The sequence below is a fragment of the Hemibagrus wyckioides genome, linkage group LG18, assembly GCF_019097595.1.
Source record: "Hemibagrus wyckioides isolate EC202008001 linkage group LG18, SWU_Hwy_1.0, whole genome shotgun sequence".
In the NCBI taxonomy this organism is placed as follows: domain Eukaryota; kingdom Metazoa; phylum Chordata; class Actinopteri; order Siluriformes; family Bagridae; genus Hemibagrus; species Hemibagrus wyckioides.
The window spans coordinates 9972501-9993519 of NC_080727.1; the positions used below are offsets into that span (position 1 = coordinate 9972501).

A 21019-nucleotide genomic window follows, 5' to 3' on the forward strand; every position below is an offset into this window, starting at 1 on the left:
TTATAAGCTGGTATTTTCACAGACTCTGTGCAAAGTATTGTTTGACGTTGCAACATACTGAGCCTTTCATGTTACATCTGCCTTTATTTCATGTGTATGACCCTTGCTGTGTTTATTCTCGTTTCTGCTCTTTGGTTTTTGCCGTTTTTGTACCGTTGCTCCACTGACTGCCTTTACTTTTATTTGGACTACTCTGCCTGGTTTTCTCATCTCTGATTCTGCAAATTGTTTTGGATTTGTTTGCTGTGGATTTAATATAATACCACACATGGGTATACTTTGCACACAGAATACTTCGCTCACTATGAATACAGCGGAAGCAACACAGCTATAAGGCCCAACAAGGTGAGATGTTGGCAGCCTACCATGAACAAGTCACCATGCTCAAAGCCTCCAACACTCACTTGATTCAAGCCATGAGAACAGTCCCCGCTGCCTGAGGGAAGCCCGCCAAGTTGGTTACCCCAGAAAAGTTTGACGGCTCGGTGGACCACTGCAGGGGGTTCTTACAGCAATGCGATATTTTCTTCACCCTCCAGCCAGAGGTGTACCACAAGCATTCTACAAACTGTTTTTTTGTCTTTCCTAATGCCTATACTCATGGGGTGAGCTCTGGACTGGACAACAGTGGTCTGGAACACTGATACACAGGTGCATAGCTCTTTTACATATTTCCCCCAGCCAATTGGAGATGTCACTAGTCACACATTTCACTTCAGCTTCTACAACTACAAGAAGGTACCGACCCCGCTGCTAAATATGCTGTTACATTCTGGACATAAGCCACTCAGAGTGGCTGGAATGACACCGCATTACATGCCATTCAGGTGGAAAATAGGACTATTTCATGTGAAGGAGTTGGTACTTCTCAATACACAACCACCTGCTAATGCTGTCATTTTAGGATTCCCATGGCTTCACCTCCATTTGGACACATCCAGCTGCGGGATAGGGGCAGTGTTGTCACAGTGTCACGGAAACCCTAGCAAGCTCTTCCCCTGTTCATTTTGGAAAACAAAATGCCCTTTCTCATTGTTATGACCCCATGCAGAAACCAAGCACCCCTGAACCCTTCATCCCACTATTATCATTGCTCCTTTTCGTTGGGAGAAAATGGGAGAAATCCCAGAAGAATAAGCCCCACCTCTGGAGTATCCACTCACCAAGCAATACGGCCAACCATTCATGCAGTGGGTCTACAGCTCCCTCAATTCAGGTCACCCCAGCATCCCCAGAACCTCTGCACTCATTCTAAATACCTTTTGGTGGCCTACATTGAATTAGTGAGGTATTATTTGCCATACCAAGCCTTTTATGTTATATCTGTCAGTCATACAGTACATATATTTTGTTTGCTATGGCCCGTGCTATGGGCTTTGCCACAGTAACACAATCATGACAAAATTTACAATCGAGCTCCTTAAAAGTTAGACCACAATTGATCAAATATTTGGTTTCAGACTTTTTGATCTAATTCTAATTGTATCTCAAGAATCATTTACTTAATATATTAACACTATATTTTCAATATTTTTGAGCAATCATGTATTTCTTAGTTCACTGAAAACATAACCGACTCATTGTTACTGGCTGCAAATGAACTACTTTTGAATCTCTTTATTTGTAGATAATATAATATTATATTATCTAATAATATAATAATATAGCAATTTTGTGGTTGCAAATAGCAAATAATGGTGTGCTTTCACTTGGTTTATATTTTCTTTTTCTGGTTTCTCTAATATAAGAAAATTAAGGATAACAAAATAACAGTACACTGAACATCTCATTATTGGGCTAAGATCCATTAATATTATTGGATTTTTATTCATATTTTTTTATTAATAAAAATCCAATAATATTTCATTATGTGACCACTTATTTGATAACCTTTAAACTTAAAACTTATTTGCTGGTACTCATCGTCATTAGGTATGGAGGTAGTAACAATAATTACTGTTTAATTCACCACATTAGATAGGATTGCCAGAAGAATCTTGAAACACCCGTAAGGAGGAGTGTGGAATGAGTTGGAAATGTAAAATTTTCTTTTTAAGTGTAAAGTTTTCTTTTTTGTTTTTTTTTTCCCTAAAAGCCAATACCATGCCAAGCTAGGACTGTTTGCAAGGCATGGGTGCTTGGTAAGGCGTGGCACTTGCCTATTTTGGGAAAGGCCACTTGGTGCTACCTTGACCAAGCACAGATGTCCAGTTTTTATCTGTCATATTGGATTTTGAATTTTACATGGGCTACTATGGTCTAATCAGGAGGTATTTGTAATTAATTATACACTGGCCCTCTCTCTGTCTCTGGGTCTGTAGCGCCTTCCTTGTAACCAACACCACTCCTAGGCATTATTGTAATTCCACAAAGAGAGAGAAAGGTAGAGCAAGATGGCAGACAATATTCTATCTGAGCCTTGATGTCTGTGACTTTAATTTGATTTATTTTCTATTAATAAAAATTACTATATGATCTTTAACAATTGTGGCCCAAATTGCATGTTACAGAGCCAAGTCAAAACAGTAGGCCACATGTGGGGTATTGCACAATCATTGCAAAACAGTAGGTCACAAGTGGTACATACAATTCCTTGTGGATATAGGAACAGCTTTCATAGGATGTCCGGTTTTGGGATCACACTTCCTGAGTTCCACAGGAAAGGACTAAATGTTAAAAGCATGGTGTAAACCCCCCATTGCATGCCATTCCTCTTTAGCCTGTTTGCAGGGAGATTCAAATAAAAAACTGAGCATAAAAGAGGTTTAAAAGAAATGATGGAGAGGTGGCCCAAATCACAAAGCCATTCAGATCTGCTGCACAGTGCAAGGACAATGTGGAGCCATGTGGTTTTAAAAAGGTAAGTGAGCTTTGAAATCATGCTTTGAAATTAAGCTATTTCCTAAATTAATATATCATATAAAATATTTATTAATACTTATTTCTGTTTTTTCCATTGTTTACAAGACCTGCACATTGTTAATTTTGGCTTATTATTACTACTTTTTTTTAATTAACTAACTACTTTTAATTAACTTTTTTCTAACTAATTTTTATTGCATATTTGTATATTAATTTTCATAAATTCTGTAGGACTTTACGTATCTGTATTGAAGCTTTTGTTGTTGTTTGGCTATGCTAACATTGTTTTTTTTCACCTATTTATAATTTCTAGTCAACGTTTTAAAGCAGTTAAGAAATCCAGATGTTTCTATTTGCATAAATCTTAACTATACACCGGATTGAAATAGATTTATTTGCTTTTCTATACTGGGGAGACATCACATCCCATCACATGCCCCTTAACTGAGACTTGGATAATCATATTTCTCATATTCACAATGACCAACAACCTGTAAAGGGGAAGTACTCATTCACTGCAGAACAAAAAGTGTCTAGGGGTGCAGTCAGACCTGATCCAGCTTACTTAGGCAGAGTCAAACGAATAGTGGTGTGTTTTAGAGTGTTGGATCAGGTCCAGCTTCACCCCTGAACTTCTGATTCTGGACTGAATTTCACTGCAGACCACCCCTTAGCATGGGCCTCGGTGTAGTGCGTTTGAGGATGGTGTTGCTTAGAAATGTTTCGTTATGTTATCATTCTTTACTGACTCACTGTGACTAAGGGCCAGTCAGGTTGGCCCCTTCAATAATGACTATTTAGAGGCGTTAAAAACAAACCTTTTTGCACTTTAGTTTCTTGGAGCAACTAGTACAAGCGGCTCCCGTTTGAACCGCACAGTCTGCGTGTGCGTGTGTGCGCGCGTGCGTGCGCGTGCGCCAGGGCGCGCTTAGAAAATGACGGAAAGTTGGTTGTTTTTTTTTACCCCCCTGCACGTTTTTGACAATCTTTTGGCTCGAGCGCTCCGTGCGCTTCCAACACGCACACACACACACACACACAGAGTTCTCAAAAAAGGGAGCAGTAGGATGCGTGCTGTGTATGATTGCTGCGTCGTTACCACTTTTTATACATACTTTTAATCGTGTTTTGTCCAGAAGTAAAGCATTGAAACACACTTTCGCCTGTGTGTTTGTGGGAATTTTGGATTTGGGACGCTCTTGTTCGGAATACACTCTGTGAGTCCGGGACCGGGGGAACGCTCCGTAAGTTTGTAACTGCGCTAAACTGTACGCACACACACACGCGCGCGCGCGCGCACGCGGATCCATTTGCATCCGAGCTTTTGACTTGTGTGGGATTTGTGTTGTGGTGTGTAAGGACGTGAGGAGGTGCAGAGCAACGCGTGACTCGATGGTGCTACAGAATGAGCTCACAAAGCATTTGATAGAAAACTTTAGATAAAAAATATCTAAAGTAACTTTTAAGTTCTTTTTAATCACCTTTCTGAGTGTTTAAGCCCTCCTTAGGTATTAAATATTCAAATGAGTTATGCGTGGTGATTTGTTAAGAGAAGTCCTGCATGAGTTTGAGTTTGTTGTAGAATGGATTGTATATTGGGATATCAAGTAAACTGGGACAGCATAATATAGCAGTATATATCTTCTGGCCTGATAAGTAATAGTCTCAGCAGTTAAGGCTCAGAGTTACTGATCAGAATATCAGGGATTCAAACCCCAGCACTGCCAAGCTGCCACTATTTGGCCCTTGGACAAGGCCCTTAACAATCTGCTTCAGGAGCAAGAAATGTTTATAACAATTAATGAGAAGAAAAACATCAACTTTGGAAAGTAGTTCAAAGTAGCCCAAATTTGCCTCACCATTTGAGATTCTTTATGTAAAAAAGTCCATGTTGAAATACCTTTTTAGGCTTTAGCACAAAACATTACATTTAGTAGAATCTTTCATCCTGAGAGCACCATCCCCAGAGTAAAGCATGGTGGTGGGAGCATCATATGGTTGTGGCTCTTTGCATTATTTCTTTGAGAATGGGAAACTTGTTAGGTTTGAGATCAATATGAAGCCAAGTGTCCTAAAAGTGTCAGACTGTCCCTGTCAAAGCCCAGGCCTCAATCTGTTTAAGACTTTTGGAAAGACTAAAACTGTTGCACATCAGTATTTGTCTTTACAATCTGACAGAGCTTGAGCAACTTTGCTAAGAAGCACAGGCTATTAAATCAGGATCCAGATGTGAAAAGCTGAATCATTTCAATCAAATTGTCAAAATCTTAAATTAATCCATTTCAGTTTCAGGCTGTAACAATACAAAATGTGGAAAAGCTCAAGTGAAGGCATAGTACTAAAATGACTTTTGACTAGGAATTGTGCAACGTTTTAGAATCATATAACAGTAACAATCATAACAGGCATTCAGTACAATTAGGAATATTAGGCCAGTCAGTTAGGCATATTCTTTGATGTTACATGATCTCACTGTCTTGTCATTGAAGAAATAAACAAATAGACACACACACACTTACATAAGTACATTGAAAAGTAAGGTTACCATGTGGGGCTGTTAGGTGTGTGGCCTCATTGCTGAATTGTTCTTATACTCTTCCACTGATCACCCAAGGCTTACATGTGGCTGCTTAGACATATCACCCACATGTACACACTCTGCAGGAGGTAAGGTTCAAACGAAAAGGTAGAACATAAAAGCCTTTAGACTGTCTCATAAACTTTAATTAAAAACATAGATGAACTATACACTTTGTAAAAGCTCAATTTAGTAAAAGGCTCTTTCACTATGAATTGGTCTTTCATCCATACAGAACTGTGCTGCTACTTAAATAACTGGAAATTTGTTAAATAAAAAATGACAGTTGTGTTGTTAGTTGGGATAATGCACAATAATTAAATTCATAATCTAAATTAACAGCATTTAGACTCATTTGTCTGGTTGTGGGTGGCATTAGTAACACAACTGAAGTTTACAGCTCTTTGACAATGCAATGTTGTTTATGATATTTTGATACATTAGCAGGTACACTACCAGTCAAAAGTTTGGACACACCTTTTCATTCAGTGTTTTTTGTTTAGGGATTTATTTTCTACATTCTAGAACAATACTGGAGATTTCAAAACTATGAAATAACACACATGGACTTAAGTAATCCATATGTAATGACAACAAAAAACAGTCAGATTTTATTTTAAGACACGAAGGTCAGGTGTTCTGGGATAGTTCTTGCAAGAACAGTATTGTCAAGTGCATTTGCAAAACCCATCAAGCACCATGATGAAACTGGCTCACATGAAGACCATCCCAGTAAAGCAAGACCAAAACTTACCTCTGCTGCAGAGGAGAAGTTCATTTAGAGTTACCAGCCTCAGAAATCACCAATTAACAGCACCTCAGATTAGAGCCGTTATGAAGGCTTTACAGAGCATCAGTAGCAAACACATCTCAAAAACAACTGTTCAGAGGACATTATTGTGTATTTTGGCCACCTTCAGCTAACCCTAGAAAGAAATAAACATCAGGAAAGAGCATGGAATTAGAAGGTGTGTCCAAACTTTTCACTGGTAGTGTAAAGCTGCTTTGAGACAATGTCCATTGTAAAAGGCACTTTACAAATAAATTGAATTGAATTGAATTGATTTAAATATAAAAACAATGCTATGAGAGTCATCTGTTGAATTTCTGACTAGGACATGCAAAAATGCCAATATATGTAAGCAGAAAAAACTAAATAGAAGAATACTCATTACACAACAATTGTAATATCAACTCTAGTGAAATCTATGCTACTGGAGATCTTATTAGGAGCAGGCATGGTGCCTGAGGTCACTGATGATGATCTACATTTCTTAACATGATGGCTGTGAGCAAAAAACCTGAATAATTGACTGAATGATGTCATTATGTGTGATCTCTCTCTCTCTCTCTCTCTCTTTCTCATTATCAGATAGCACTCATACTTGGAAAGAGGACCTCTTTCACCACAAACACCACAGTGACAGAGAGACAGAAAGAAAGGGAGTTTGAGAGAACGACAGTTGTTGTGTGTGTGAAAAAAGGGGGAGGGATGTATGGCACGGTCATACTCTCTTCTTTTCTTTTCTCCCTCCATGCAAGTTGCACTCCTCTACAGTTCCACGGTCATCATGGGTATCCAGCATTTCTTATTATTAACGTTTGTGTATGCTAACATTCTGGTGTCCAGTCTGACAGTGTGTTTTCTTTTGTTTATTCTTAGTATTTGTTAAATAACTGTGTATGTGCCTCCTGCAGACGGAGAGTATGTGCTGGGAAAGCTGAAAGAGTAGTGACCAGTACAGAATCTTTCATCCAGCCTGTACACAAACCATACCTCACCATATGCCACAACCAACGCATCTGTAGCACATACAAGTAAGAACACAAACAATGGAACTGAATGGTTGTGTGTGTGCTGTAAAGAATAGCTAGGTGTTGTGTTTGTGTGTGTGTAAAAATCTTTCCAGTATATAAGGTTGGTGGTTTATTATTAATGAAAATTTTAAAAGTATATCTGATACATGTGTTTCAGGACAGTGTATAAAGTCTCCTACAGACAGGTGAGCCGGCTAGAGCTGAGCTCCCACATTTACTCCGAATGCTGTCCAGGATGGAGACGTGTCCACTCGCTCAACTGTAACCATGGTAAAACGCCCGAAGACACTGAAAAGCCTCGGCCACACTTATACAATTTTGTTAGATGTTGGGAAACATTGTTATCATACCACAAAGTTTTTGATCCAAGATGACACTGAGGAAAACTACTCTATTGAGTATAGAAATATTGTGTATGTTACTTGAGCCAGAATGCTACATCATTTCTGACAAGTAGTTTGGAGTGGTGTGTGTCAGCTAATACATTTTTTAATAATTAAAATATTTTGTCATATAGCGTTTATCAAATGACTACTTGCATTTTCAGAAACACTGGTTTTCTTATTTTTTATTTAGTTACAGTTACATTATTTACCGTCCAGTGTTGCCCAAATGAGGATGAGGTTCCCTTCTGAGCCTGGTTCCTCTAAAGGTTTCTTCCTCATGTCATTTCAGGGAGTTTTTCCGTGCCACCATCGCCTCAGGCTTGCTCATTATGGATAAAATAGTAACTTTAATTTAAACATTTTTTTATAGGTTTTTTTAAAGTATCTGTATGATTGTGCACAAGGACTGATACACATTTGCAGTGTTTTTTGGTCTCAACCTGTCAACTTGTCAACCTCTACTGCAGCAAATCCGCTCCCTGTATTTCATAAATGTGTGTTTATGTGTGTGTCTTTCTTTGTATGTGTATGTTTCTACAGCGGTGTGTGTGCAGTCATGTCTTAATGGTGGATCCTGCACAAAGCCAAATCACTGTGCATGTCCTGTTGGCTGGACAGGACGCTACTGCCAGATAGGTGCCCGAAGTCACACATATCACACATTCCACTGAAAGGATCCAGACATACAACCAACATAAATTTTAATTATAATGCTTGGAGGAAATTTGATTATTCCTCATACTATTTCTTTCTCATAGATTACACTTACATTGTGCAGACAGCTCACTGTGAAATTCACATGATATTTTGGAAGTGCATAGAGAAAAAGGGATGTAACATTAAGTTATTACTTTTGCTTAAACCTGCACACTTTATTTACCTAACACACTCATTAGTCACGCTTTCTTTCTCATTAGTCTTTCTTTCTTTCTTTCTTTCTTTCTTTCTTTCTTTTATTACACTAGTGTAACACCAATTTAGCAATTCATTTTAAGAGAAGTACTTCTGTAACAATATTGATGTTAGTGCTTCACACCCACACACACACACACACACACACACACACAAAGACACATACACACAGACACACACACACACACACACATAAAGACACATACACACACACACACACACATACAGACACATACAAGCACCCACACACAGCTGGAACCAATCATATCCTATTTGTCAAATTGATGGCCTCTGTGTAATGCTCTCTTTCTCTCTCCCCTCTCTCTCTCTCTCTCTCTCTCTCTTTCTCTCTCTCTCTCTCTCTTTCTGTGGTAGATGTGGATGAGTGTAAAGGGGCACATGGTTGCAGTCACCAGTGCATGAACTCTGCAGGAAGTTATCAGTGTGTGTGTGCTGACGGATTCCGTCTGGCTGAAGACAGACGATCTTGTCTAAGCCTTTGTGCTCTTCCTCTTCCTTCTCATCCAACTGTAGCCAGCGAGCGCGAAGTAGACAATCATCTATCCACAAATAACAATAGAGGTGAGAAATTCATTTCACTTAATTCAAGATATTCAGCACTGAACACTGTGTGTTATGCATGTGAACATTAAAAATATTTAGCCTAGGCTAGGTCCTAAATTCCTAGATAGATTGATTCCTGGGCTAGGAATTCCTTTCAATAATGTCTAGTTCACACTATGCAATTTTAGCCCCAATTTCCCAGTTGCCAATTTCCACTTCCTAGTCCCCAGTTCAGTGACTACTCGCTACGCTCCTGTGGTGACTGCTTGTGTAATGTGAGCAATTCAGCTATATGAAGTTTGCATATACAGTTTGTAATCTGTCACCAAGGCTGGTTTTAAGCATGTTTTATATTTTCTGCAGTGAATTGTGTAGTGTGAAACCCTTTGAAGCTAGTAGAGTCTAGAGGAAATCAAATTCATCTGCTGTCATCACAAGCAGATCCCTGAAGTTCACCCATCAGTTTGTGTTGGATTGCAAGTTCAAAATGTAATGCTTCCATATTAAATTATTGGCATGTCATACAGCAAAAACAAAACAAACATGACATGATTCCTGGTGGTACACAGCATAAAAATAGATAGTTTCCGTACTTTAGTTTCATGTATCTCTGTAGAATCTCCCCAACCAATCCTTTCCGCATATTTTTGTCTTCTTTCTCTTTTAACTTTTTTTTCATACCAAATAAGGGTAAAGTCATATGATAAAATATTTCTTTTCTATATGTGGACTGCAGAAAAAAAAGGAAATGCTTGATATGTTACATTTTATATACATCGATCAGCCATAACATTATGACCACCTTCCTAATATTCTGTTGGTCCCCCTTTTGCTGCCAAAACAGCCCTGGCCCATCGAGGCTTGGACTCCAGTCCACAGTGTTATGCTTTGGGCAATGTTCTGCTGGGAAACCTTGGGTCCTGCCATCCATGTGGATATTACTTTGACACATACTACCTACCTAAACAATGTTGCAGACCATGTACACACTTTCATGGAAACGGCATTTCCTGATGGCTGTGGCTTTTTTCAACAGGATAATGCGCCGTGCCACAAAACAAAAATGGTTCAGGAATGGTTTGATGAACAGAATAATGAGTTTGAGGTGTTGACGTAGCCTCCAAATTCCCCAGATCTCAATCCAATCGAGCATCTGTGGGATGTGCTGGACAAACAAATTCTATCCATGGAGGCCCCACCTCGCAACTTAGAGGACTTAAAGGATCTGCTGCTAACATCTTGGTGCCAGATACCAAAGCACACCTTCAGGGATCTAGTGGAGTCCATGCCTCGACAGGTCAGGGCTGTTTTGGCAGCGAAAGGGGGACCAATTATGCCCAGTTATGCCTGATAGGTGTGTGTGTATATATATATATATATAAAGCATATACAGAATAATTTGAATCATTTATATAACATACAGTTCTGTTGTTTTGTGTAGCTACAATTTTATAATAGTTCATGTTAATAGTGTTTTTGGCTAGTCTCACGGTTCATTATTACTTTTGGTACGCGCTATGCCCTTGTGAAATCGTACCGTGAGTAATAGTGCACTGTGACTGGCAGCAACAACAATGGACTAAACACACTTTCCGACACACACACTCATGAACGCACATACCTTGGATCAAACTGTATGGAATAGCTAATACAGATATTTCACATGTATTCTCAGCTGCTAAAAAGAATTGAAATATTACAGTAGTTGCTCTGAGTGGATTTAGCTTGGATTAGGAGTCTACTGCAAATCCGCTAGTCTCTGTAAGTGAAACAACACTCTAGCATTGTGGAAGGGTAAGGAATAGATTAATGTTATGGATTTGTAAAATTGTTTTTTTAATGCATGTATTTGTAGAATTGAGGCTTTAAAATGTTTTGATGCTCTGGGCTTGTTTGTTTGTGTCCAGCTGTGCAGTCAGACAGGCCAAGAATTCTACTGTAAGACATAAGCCAACAATTCTGTAGCAGGTTCTGAAATGATAAAAAAGAATAGGGGTTTACACAGTACTCAAATATTTGGAGCAACACTCATTCATTCACTATGACATCACCTACAGTAATACAGTGCAGGCCACCCAAACCTACCAGAAAAAACTGCAGAAAAAAACAGTATAGTTTCTTCTTTATACCTGAACATCAATATAGTGTTTATACAGTCCAAACAGATGTTCAAAATGTGAGAATCTGCATATGATAGTTTTCACAGATGTACACCAATCAGGCATAACATTCTGATCACTGAGAGGTGAAGTGAATAACACTGATTATCTCCTCATCATGGCACCTGTTAGTGGGTGGGATATATTAGGCAGCAAGTGAACATTTTGTCCTCAAAATTGATGTGTTAGAAGCAGGAAAAATGGACAAGTGTAAGGATTTGAGCGAGTTTGACAAGGGCCAAATTGTGATGGCTAGACCACTGGATCAGAGCATCTCCAAAACTGCAGCTCTTGTGGGGTGTTCCCACTCTGCAGTGGTCAGTATCTATCAAAAGTGGTCCAAGGAGGGAATGGGGTGAACCAGTGGCAGGGTCATGGGCACGTGGGGAGTGAAGGCTGACCCGTGTGATCCGATCCAACAGACGAGCTACTGTTGCTCAGATTGCTGAAGAAGTTAATGCTGGTTTTGATAGAAAGGTGTCAGAATACACAGTGCTTCGCAGTTTGTTGCGTATGGGGCTGCACAGCCACAGACCACTCAGGGTGCCCATGCTGACCCCTTTGCACTGCCAAAAGTGCCAACAGTGGGCACTTGAGCATCAGAACTGGACCACGGAGCAATGGAAGAAGGTGTCCTGGTCTGATGAATCATGTTTTCTTTTACATCACATGGGGGACATCTCTTGCTGCCTAATATATTCTGCCAACTAACAGGTGCTATGATGAGGAGATAATCAGTGTTATTCACTTCACCTGTCAGTGCTCATAATGTTGTAGCTGATTAGTGTATATTATAAAGAGTACTGAACATTGATCCCAGCTGTCAAACCTGGGATCTCAAAAATCTCTTGCCAACAAACACAAGACGACAGGGTCCTTTCAAGTAGTCATGGCAAACTGGATTTAACCCACAACAGAGGATAGCCTATGAAGAAAAACAGTTAGGATCAGCATAGAATCAAGACACCTTCTGAGGTTATTTAGATGGGCAAATTCGATGCAAACCCCAGTTACCATTTGGTGTGGCCCTGGCATTAGCAAACAGTAGACAGTTCACCACAGAAGATACCAGTATGAAATCATGAAATTTGGCAGGGGGTTACAGGAGAGAGAGAGAGAAAGAAAGAGAGAAGTTATAGATTTATAGATAGATAGATAGATAGATAGATAGATAGATAGATAGATAGATAGATAGATAGATAGATAGATAGATAGATAGATAGATAGATAGATAGAATAAAGGGCAGAAGGACACAAACTTTGAAGCTATGCTGAAGGGAAAAAAACGCAACTGCCCTTTTCATCCAAACTCTCTTTTTCCTTTCTATTTTAAAACTCAAATTTGGTTCAACCCCCTTCCCCCCTCTCTGCCTTTCTTTCTCCCCTCTCTCTCCCTCCCTGTACACATGCTTAGCCCCACTTGCATAATAACACACACATCTGGGACAGATTCTCAAGATATGATTGTGATATATGTGTATGCAAGAAAGTCAAATCTAACGTGGGCATCTGTGTGTGTGTGTGTGTGTGTGTGTAGTATGGAACTGGCTCTGGCTCTCATTCAGTCCCAGATCAGGACCCAAGCAGTGGAGTCCAGTTGACCCAGAGAAACTTGTTGTCTGATTGGTCTGGAGTCCAGCCAGTCAGATATATGCTACTGGGATTACATTCTCCTCTTGTTACTTAGTGATTTGTGTAACAGTCTAATTTGAAAAGAACTCATAACATTCCTGAGTTGGGGTCGTCAGTATAAAAGGGGGGCTGAAGTGTCTGGCTCACAATGAAAACCACTAACCACTGCAGATACTGGAGACGTTAACAAGCTTTCAATGGGAAACAAAGATATTCTTCCCCAGGTAAGTGACACACAAGCACCTGCCATCCACATCATGTTAAAGAAAAACATGATTCATTAGACCAAGCCAGCTTTTTTCTTTGCTCTATGGTTCTGATGCTCATGTGCCCATTGCAGGTGCTTTCGGCAGTGGACAGGGACAGCATTCTGTGATGCATTCTGCAATGCACTCTGTGTTCTGACTCTTTTTTGTCATTGCTAGCATTAACGTTTCCAGCAATTGTTGCATATTGCTGAAGCAAAAGTCCTACAGTAGCTCTCCCGTGGGATTGGACCAGACAGGCAAGCCTTCATTTCCCATGTGAATCAGAGAATCAGCCTTGGCACCCATGACCCTGTTTTCAGTTCACCGGTTGTCCTTTCTTGGATGAATTTTGGTAGATAATCACCACAGTGTACTGCAAATATCCCACAAGGCATGCTGTTTTGGAGATGGTCTGACCCTGTTGCCCCATCACAGTTTGACTCAAAGTCGCTCAAATCCTGCTTCTGACATATCATACTCTGAGAACTGACTGTTCACTTGCTGGAAAAAAACGAAAACCCGAAAGACACTGACCTGAGGAGAACATGCAAAACTCAGATTGTAACCCATGCTCAGGATTAACAGGGATGAAAACTGGAATGGAGTGCTGGAACTGAGATGAAGCACTCTTGCTGCATCACTGTTCCCCATCATGTAAAAGAATTTCTGGACTGCTTGTGACTTCTGGACTGTGTGCTCTGACTAAATATCTTGCTATGCTGAAGCATTAAGAGTTCCTTTCACTGGAACTAAGGGGCCAAGCCCAACCCCTGAAAAACAACACCTGAATTCAACGATTTGGAGGGGTGTCCCAAATTTTTTTGCCAGTGTAGTGTATTAGACAAATTCCATCACATTGGAATCTTTATTTGAATGTTATTTGAATAGACATCCAGTATTAAATGTTTGGGTGTGTTTATTTGAAACTGAATTTGGACGTGAACTCATGAACGTGTGTATATGTGTGTGTTTGAAGGTGCAGATGCGGGACTGGTGGCAAATGTTACAGAAGAGGTCCAGATTCTCAGAAATAGAGTACAGCTGCTGGAACAGGTAATACACATACCAAGTAGCTGCATAAAAAATGTACCATATATACTATACATTCTTTATAGTTGTAGAATTAAACAATTACATTATGAAAAACTATGTTGATTGGAATAGCCACTCTACATAATAGTGTTTTTCTGGGATATAAAAGGAAACCTGAGAACCAAGGAATTAGAGAGATGCAGAGATAGTACCCTGAGCTCAGCACTAAACTGAGGATCTTGGGATACCAGATGGAAAAAAACACACAGACAAAGGGAGAACCTAGTTATGGATTTGCACTTTTTGACCATATAGTTATAGAAGAGAAATTATTTATAATCACACTGGTTCCTCTCAAGAATTCTTCCTAAACCTTGAAATCAGAGAGATTTTCTTTGTCACTGCTGCCACAGGTTTACTCATTAGGGATACATTTAAATTGATATATTTCTGTAAAGGTGCTTTGTGACAATGTCCATTGTTAAATACACTATAGAAATAAAATTTAATTGATTTAATTCATATCATATATATATATATATATATATATATATATATATATATATATATATATATATATAAAATATGATATGAATAATTCTCTTGAATATTTTGTTAAACAGGAGTTTGCATGTTCTCCCCGTGCCTGCGTGGGTTTACTCCAGGTACTCCGGTTTCCTCCCACAGTCCAAAGACATGTACATTAGGTTGATTGGTAATTCTAAATTGCCCATAGGAGTGAGTGTGTGTGGTTGTTTGTCTATGTGTGGCCCTGCGATGGACTGGCGACCTGTCCAGGGTGTACCCCTGCCTTTCGCCCTATGTGCGCTGGGATAGGCTCCAGCAGACCCCCGTGACCCTAGGAGTCCTAAGAATAAGCGGGTATAGACAATGAATGAATGAATGAATGAATTTTGTTAAACATTTCTCACATTAAAAGACACCAATTGGTTAAAAATAATTCTTTTTTTTAAAAAATAATTATAATTAAAATTTAAAAATAATTCGTTTTTCCCTTTGTAGAAATTGGAGATGGTCCTTGCACCGTTTTCCACTTTCTTTCTACCAGAGGAGGATATGGCCAACAGAAATGGCTTCCTGTTGGACAAGGCTGATTTCCTGTCAGACCAGACCAACTTCCTTTCACACTCACTACGGCAGCTGGACAGAATAGACTCTCTCAGTGAGCAGGTCAGCTTCCTGGAGGAGCGTCTTGGATCATGTAAGTGTGAGTTATGTTAATTAAGAACAGAGTGCAAGTAATGAACCCCCATGGAATCTAAAGGTTTTACGCTTGTAACAAAATGTACGCTTGATAATTTGTTGGTATACTGCTGCTGATCTGTTGGTGCCAGTTGGCATAATAATTGGTGACTTCCCTTTAGATCCTTTTTCATGTAAAGGGGGTGGGTATCGCCACCTTACACCATTCATTAGCTCCACCTCCTCCAGTAGAGCTTTTATCACAATTATGTGTTTATTATGCATCTGCTACCAAAAGCATTGCCTGATTTAACTTTATTTAACCTTTAACTGAAAATGGGTCTGTTACTTGTGTTCATTAAAACTGGTAGCCAGTGGTAGCTATTGGTCTCTATTGGTCACTACCCACAGAAAAATATTTCGTCACATGGGTTATGCTGAACCTCCATTAATCTCGTAATTAATACATGTTAAATGAGAATTCAAGGAAGAATTCAAGTGTTTCAAATATCATACATCATGCTGAGTAGTTTGCCTAAATAGTAATGGAGGGGGTTGCTAGACATAAAACTAGCCTAGGCAATAAGAAAGGATATATATAGCCAGTTCATGAAGTTGATGTGATGGAGGCCATAAAAATTAAAAGGTGTAAAGATTTTATTTATTAGGACTAGGTGACTACGCCAGATCATCTCCATAACAGCAGGTCTTATGGGGTGTTCCCAGTGTGCAGTGGTTAGTACCTACCAAAAGTGATCTGAGAAAGGACAACCAGTGAACTAGTGCAGGGTTATGGGCACCCAAGGCTCATTGATGCACATGGAGAGTGAAGGCTAGCCCATCTGGTCCTGAGCTACTTTAGCACAAATTGCTAAAAATGTTAATCCTGGCTATGATAGAAAATTGTCTGAACACACAGTGCATTAGCTTGTTGCATATGGGCAGAAAACCGGTCAGACTACCCATGCTGACCCCTCTGCACTGCTAAAAATGCCTACAATGGGCAAGTGAGCATGAGAAAACTATAACGGAATGGAAGAAAGTAGCCTGGTCTGATGAATCACCTTTTACACCATGTGGACGACAGGGTACGTGTGCATCATTTCCTGGGGAAAAGTCTGGCAACAGGATGCACTATAGGAATAAGGCAAGCCCGTGGATGCAGTGTGATACTCTGTGCAGTGTTCTGCAGGGAAACTTTGGGTTCTGGCAGTCATGTGGATGTTACTCTGACAAACACACTAAACACTGTTGCAGCCATGTACACTCCGTCATGGCAACAATATACGATAATGGTGGTTTCCTCTTTTAGCATGATAATGGTCCCTGCTACACTGCAAAGAATTGTTTAGGATGTAATTTAGCTTTGTGTATAGCTAAATTTAAAGTCAATCCACCTACTGGTAGATTTTTGGCAGGAAGGAAGTGTAGATCCCAGAGAAAGCCTCTAAACACACTGTAACCTGTTCAGGTCAAGCCTGGTACCCTGGAGCTATGAGACAAGAATACTACCCACTGTGCCACCATGCCACGTCAATATCATAATAAATTATATGTACTACATACTACAGTTCTGCGTACCATATCTGACCTGCACTTTTAACTAACAGTCATGTTACTGGAACAGAAATGCAATGAAATTTTGAAAAGTTTCATCAAACCAGGCTACGTTTCCCAGGCTTCAACTGTCCAGTCATGGTGAGTCTGTGCCCACTGCAGCCTCAATCTTATGTTCTTGGCTGCCAAAAGCAGAACCTGATGTGATCCTCTCATGTTTGTTGCTCATTTTCCTCATGGTTCATCGTGCTGTGCCTTCTGAGATGCAGTTCTGCTCACCACAATTGTACAGTGTTTATCTTTCCGTCAGCTCAAACCACTCTGTCCATTCTCCACTCTCTCATCAATAAAGCATTTCTGTCAGCAGAACTGCCTCTTTTCTTTATGGCACTATTCTGAGTAAACCCTAGAGAACGTAGGTCAGTAGATCAGCGGTTATAGAAATACAAAAACAAGCCCATCTGGCACCAACAATCAAGCCAAGGTCAAAATCAATGAGATCACATTTTCCTCCATTGTCATGGATGATGTGAACATTACCCAAAGCGGATGGCCTATATCTGCATGATTTTATGCATTACATTGCTGCCACATGATTGTTTTGTTAGGTAATTGCAGAAATGTGTAAGTGTTGTAAAAGTGGGGTGGTGGTAGCTCAAGTGGTTATGGTTCTGGGTCGTTGACTGGAAGAACGGGGTTCAAGCCCCAGCTCTGCAAAGCTGCCATTACTGGACACTTGAGCAAGGCCCCCAACCTCCCCTGCTCCAGGGGCTCCATATCATGGCTGACCCTGTGCTCTATTCTCAACCCCAAGGATGGGATATGCAAAGAAAGAATTTCACTGTGCAGTAATGTATATGTGACAAATAAAGTTTACTTAACTTGATAAAATTCTCAATACATCACTCTGTATAAATAAAAAATATTTGTATGTATGCAGACTTTTCATGCCCATATAATGTATTTTTTACATTACTGTGACCATTTTCCAACTTTTCTTCTTTCCAGGCTCTTGTCAAGAAAACTAGATGATCAGTAACAACAAGGTCCACTTAATATACAACCAACACAACCTGTCTTCAACATCAGGAGAAAGAACAGTTAATGAGACAAATCTGCACTACAGTGGTCACTTCACAACTTTGACATGTTTAACACACAATTATCAAACCTGTCTTTAAATACACTTTATCCCAAAAGTATGTGGACACCTGACCATGACATATGAGCTTGCTGAACCAAAATCACAAAAATCATTAATATTGTCTTGTCCCATAATTCATGACTGTGACAGCCGCCCTTCTGAGAAAGCTTTCTACTAGATGTTGGAGTATAGTTGATGGAATTTGTGACCATTCAGTCAAAAGAGCACCCGTGAGGTCAGGCACTGAAGAAGGATGAAAAGGCTTGGCTTGCAATGAACATTCCAAAGGTATTCATTGGGGTTTGTGAGCAGGGGCACAGTAATGCTGGAACAGGTAATAGGTCTCCCCTTAACTCTTGCCAGAAAATTTTCTTTGTATGCTGTAACGAAATATTAAACTTCAATGGATCTAAGGGGCTGAGCCCAAACCCTAAGGCCTGTTATCCATCCTCTAACAAGCAGTACGATTGGCACTATGCACTCCAATAGGTAGCGATTCTCCTAGTATCTTCCAAACCCAGATTTATTGCCAGATTCAAGAGAACACATTTTCACTGCTCCAAAGTCCAGTGGCAGTGTGCATTACAACACTACACTTGCCATTATATATAGTGATCTTGGGCTTGTGTGCTCCTGCTCAGCCATGGAAACCTATTTTATGAAGCTCAAACACATAGACGTGTGCCTGATGTTGCTTCTGGAGGCTGTTTAGAACCCAGAAATGAAAACAAAACAGAGGAGATTTTTACATGCTTCAGCACTTTGTAATGTTGAGTTCTTGCATGATCTACCACTTTATGGCTGCCCTGTGGCTGCTCCTCGATGCTTCTGTTTCACAATAATAGCACTTACAGTTCACTAGTGCAGAACCAGGGCAGAAATTTCCTGAATTTCTGACTTGTGGCAAATGTATCATGGTTAAAGTCACTGAGTTTTTCAGTACAAACCAATTTTAGTGTTCCATGTTTGTCTGGATGTTGCTTGGCTATACAACATGAACTCAATTAGAAGGGGTGTCCATATACTTTTAGCCACATAATGTAAATCATGAACAGAGTATGTGCCAAGAATAAAAGAAAAACAAACACATAGGGATTGGTGTGAGATAATCAACAATGTGTTATCACTCTCGAGTTGCATATACAGAAGTGTTGTATTCCTTTTATACCACACCAATTGTCCAATAATTATAATATTTAATTTTTTAAAGAATATCGCTTGTTTTTTTCATTCATAGATATATTTCATTTTGTGGAACATCTGTGAAACAAGTGAGTTTGTGATGTGACTTTCATTATAGCAGCTATAAACATTCCCTCACCAAACCCCCTTTTTCTCCTTTTAATAAGACAAAAATTCTGATACAGGGAAACAAAGTGCAACTGCTCTGTCCTTAAGACCCTCCCATTGCAGAAAACCTAAAATTAGCGCATTACCTCTGAGTGTTACAAAGCACTAACACTGGAGACTCCTTCCATCTGAACAAAAATCTCAAGAGAATCTACAGTATAGTGATGTGAAGGGTTTCTAATAGCAAAACAGCTTCGGGGGAACAACTAGATTAATATCAGTATGAGCCAAGTATTTTCAGCAAAAACAAAATACTCAGGATTCAACACTTGCACACTTCTATTGGCAACTATTTTTGAGAGCAATTCTTGTCATTTTTATACTCGATATTTTCTTATTTGTTTGTGTGACAATGTATTAGGAGTGAATTTCTGTTGCTTAGATTAGAATGATGGAGTGCATCTGGTGAATAAATAATGGCATGCTTATTCATTTATCAGTGTATTGCTGTATTACCTTTTATGCTGCAGCTGTTTGTAATAAAGTCTACTTGTTATTTAGTAGATGAAAGCCTGGTGTGTGTGTATCGTTGAGCAACAAAAGCACAGATAGAGTGCAATACAGTAAAATGCAAAAAAAAGTCTATTACCATGTGGAAAAAGATGACATTTATTTTAGTTTATTTCTCCAAGGTATTTTACACAGGCTGTGTTCAGATCCACTGCATCTTTGTGTCAAATAATAATAAAAGTCATATCAGGTCCTACAATGGGCTTTCACACTGAACATTTTGTGTATTTGTAATACATATTCATCAAAACACACCAGACCAGATCATACACACAAAACCAAAGGTGTTGGATAGACTTGTTTGCTTTAATGCCATAAACAGCATTTTAGAACTAACCACCAGTAATTTACCAGGAATAGCTTTGGCGACGTGAAAAACAAAATAAACAAAATATAACCCAGAAAATTTCTCAAACAATTCAAGCAGCTCAACATTAAGTGCTTTAAAGCAATTTGAATAATATTCATTATTATTGATATTGAAAACCCAAATATTCTAGATTTGTATCAGTATGAACTTTTACACTCATAATAGTATCATACTCTTTAAAACTCATTATATTCTGAACTATAAATACAATCACTAGTGTACATATTATATGGATGGCTGAGAATATACCGTTTTAAATAAAGCATGCATTTCTATATTTCCCTGTAATTGACAGGTTTAAATAAGGATACCTTACATGCCTTTCAGAGTGGTGGGTGACATTCAGTTTAATTGTTTTACTTAAAGGTATAACGAATATGTAACACATTTAATGATTATGGGAATGGCATTTTCCTTTTCTCTTAAATATACTTAACCAAAAGTTGTTTACAAACACATCAATTTGTTCAAATCACTGTCACAGACTTTGCAGCCTATGTAGTTTCTGACAGTAAATAATGCAGCATCATTTCTAACACAAAACAAAAGTACTGGCAGTTATTTTTGAGCAGTGGACAATTATTGACAGTGGACAATCCTCTCTTATTGTTAAGTACGTTAGCCTTGTAGACCAGGACAAAAATTCCAAACAAAATTTGGATGTCAGACATGATGTTTGATGCAGTTTGGAATT

General features: G+C 39.2%; 1 protein-coding gene across 3 annotated transcripts; it reads left to right on the forward strand.

Annotated features, from left to right (window-relative positions):
* The first annotated feature begins 2719 nt into the window (after window positions 1-2719).
* On the forward strand, window positions 2720-20149 carry egfl7 (EGF-like-domain, multiple 7). Of its 3 annotated transcripts, none has more exons than XM_058415111.1 (9): window positions 2720-2860; window positions 6813-7015; window positions 7139-7258; window positions 7416-7528; window positions 8185-8280; window positions 8932-9138; window positions 14142-14212; window positions 15215-15413; window positions 17960-20149. In XM_058415111.1, exons 2-9 carry the CDS (start codon window positions 6933-6935, stop codon window positions 17977-17979), a joined length of 909 nt encoding a protein of 302 aa, XP_058271094.1. In that variant the 5' UTR covers window positions 2720-2860; window positions 6813-6932; the 3' UTR covers window positions 17980-20149. The 3 variants fall into 3 exon arrangements, with proteins under 3 accessions (XP_058271094.1, XP_058271092.1, XP_058271093.1); XM_058415109.1 differs by having other exon boundaries at window positions 14136-14212; window positions 17960-20148; XM_058415110.1 differs by lacking the exon at window positions 2720-2860 and adding an exon at window positions 3841-4106 and having other exon boundaries at window positions 14136-14212; window positions 17960-20148.
* The last annotated feature ends 870 nt before the right edge of the window (window positions 20150-21019 follow it).

Coding starts and splice junctions, on each gene's coding strand:
- egfl7 (XM_058415109.1), top strand. CDS start 6,933: ATGTATGGCACGGTCATACTCTCTTCTTTTCTTTTCTCCCTCCATGCA. Junction 7,529..8,184: donor CTCGCTCAACTGTAACCATG/GTAAAACGCCCG, acceptor ATGTTTCTACAG/CGGTGTGTGTGCAGTCATGT. Junction 15,414..17,959: donor GGAGGAGCGTCTTGGATCAT/GTAAGTGTGAGT, acceptor TCTTCTTTCCAG/GCTCTTGTCAAGAAAACTAG.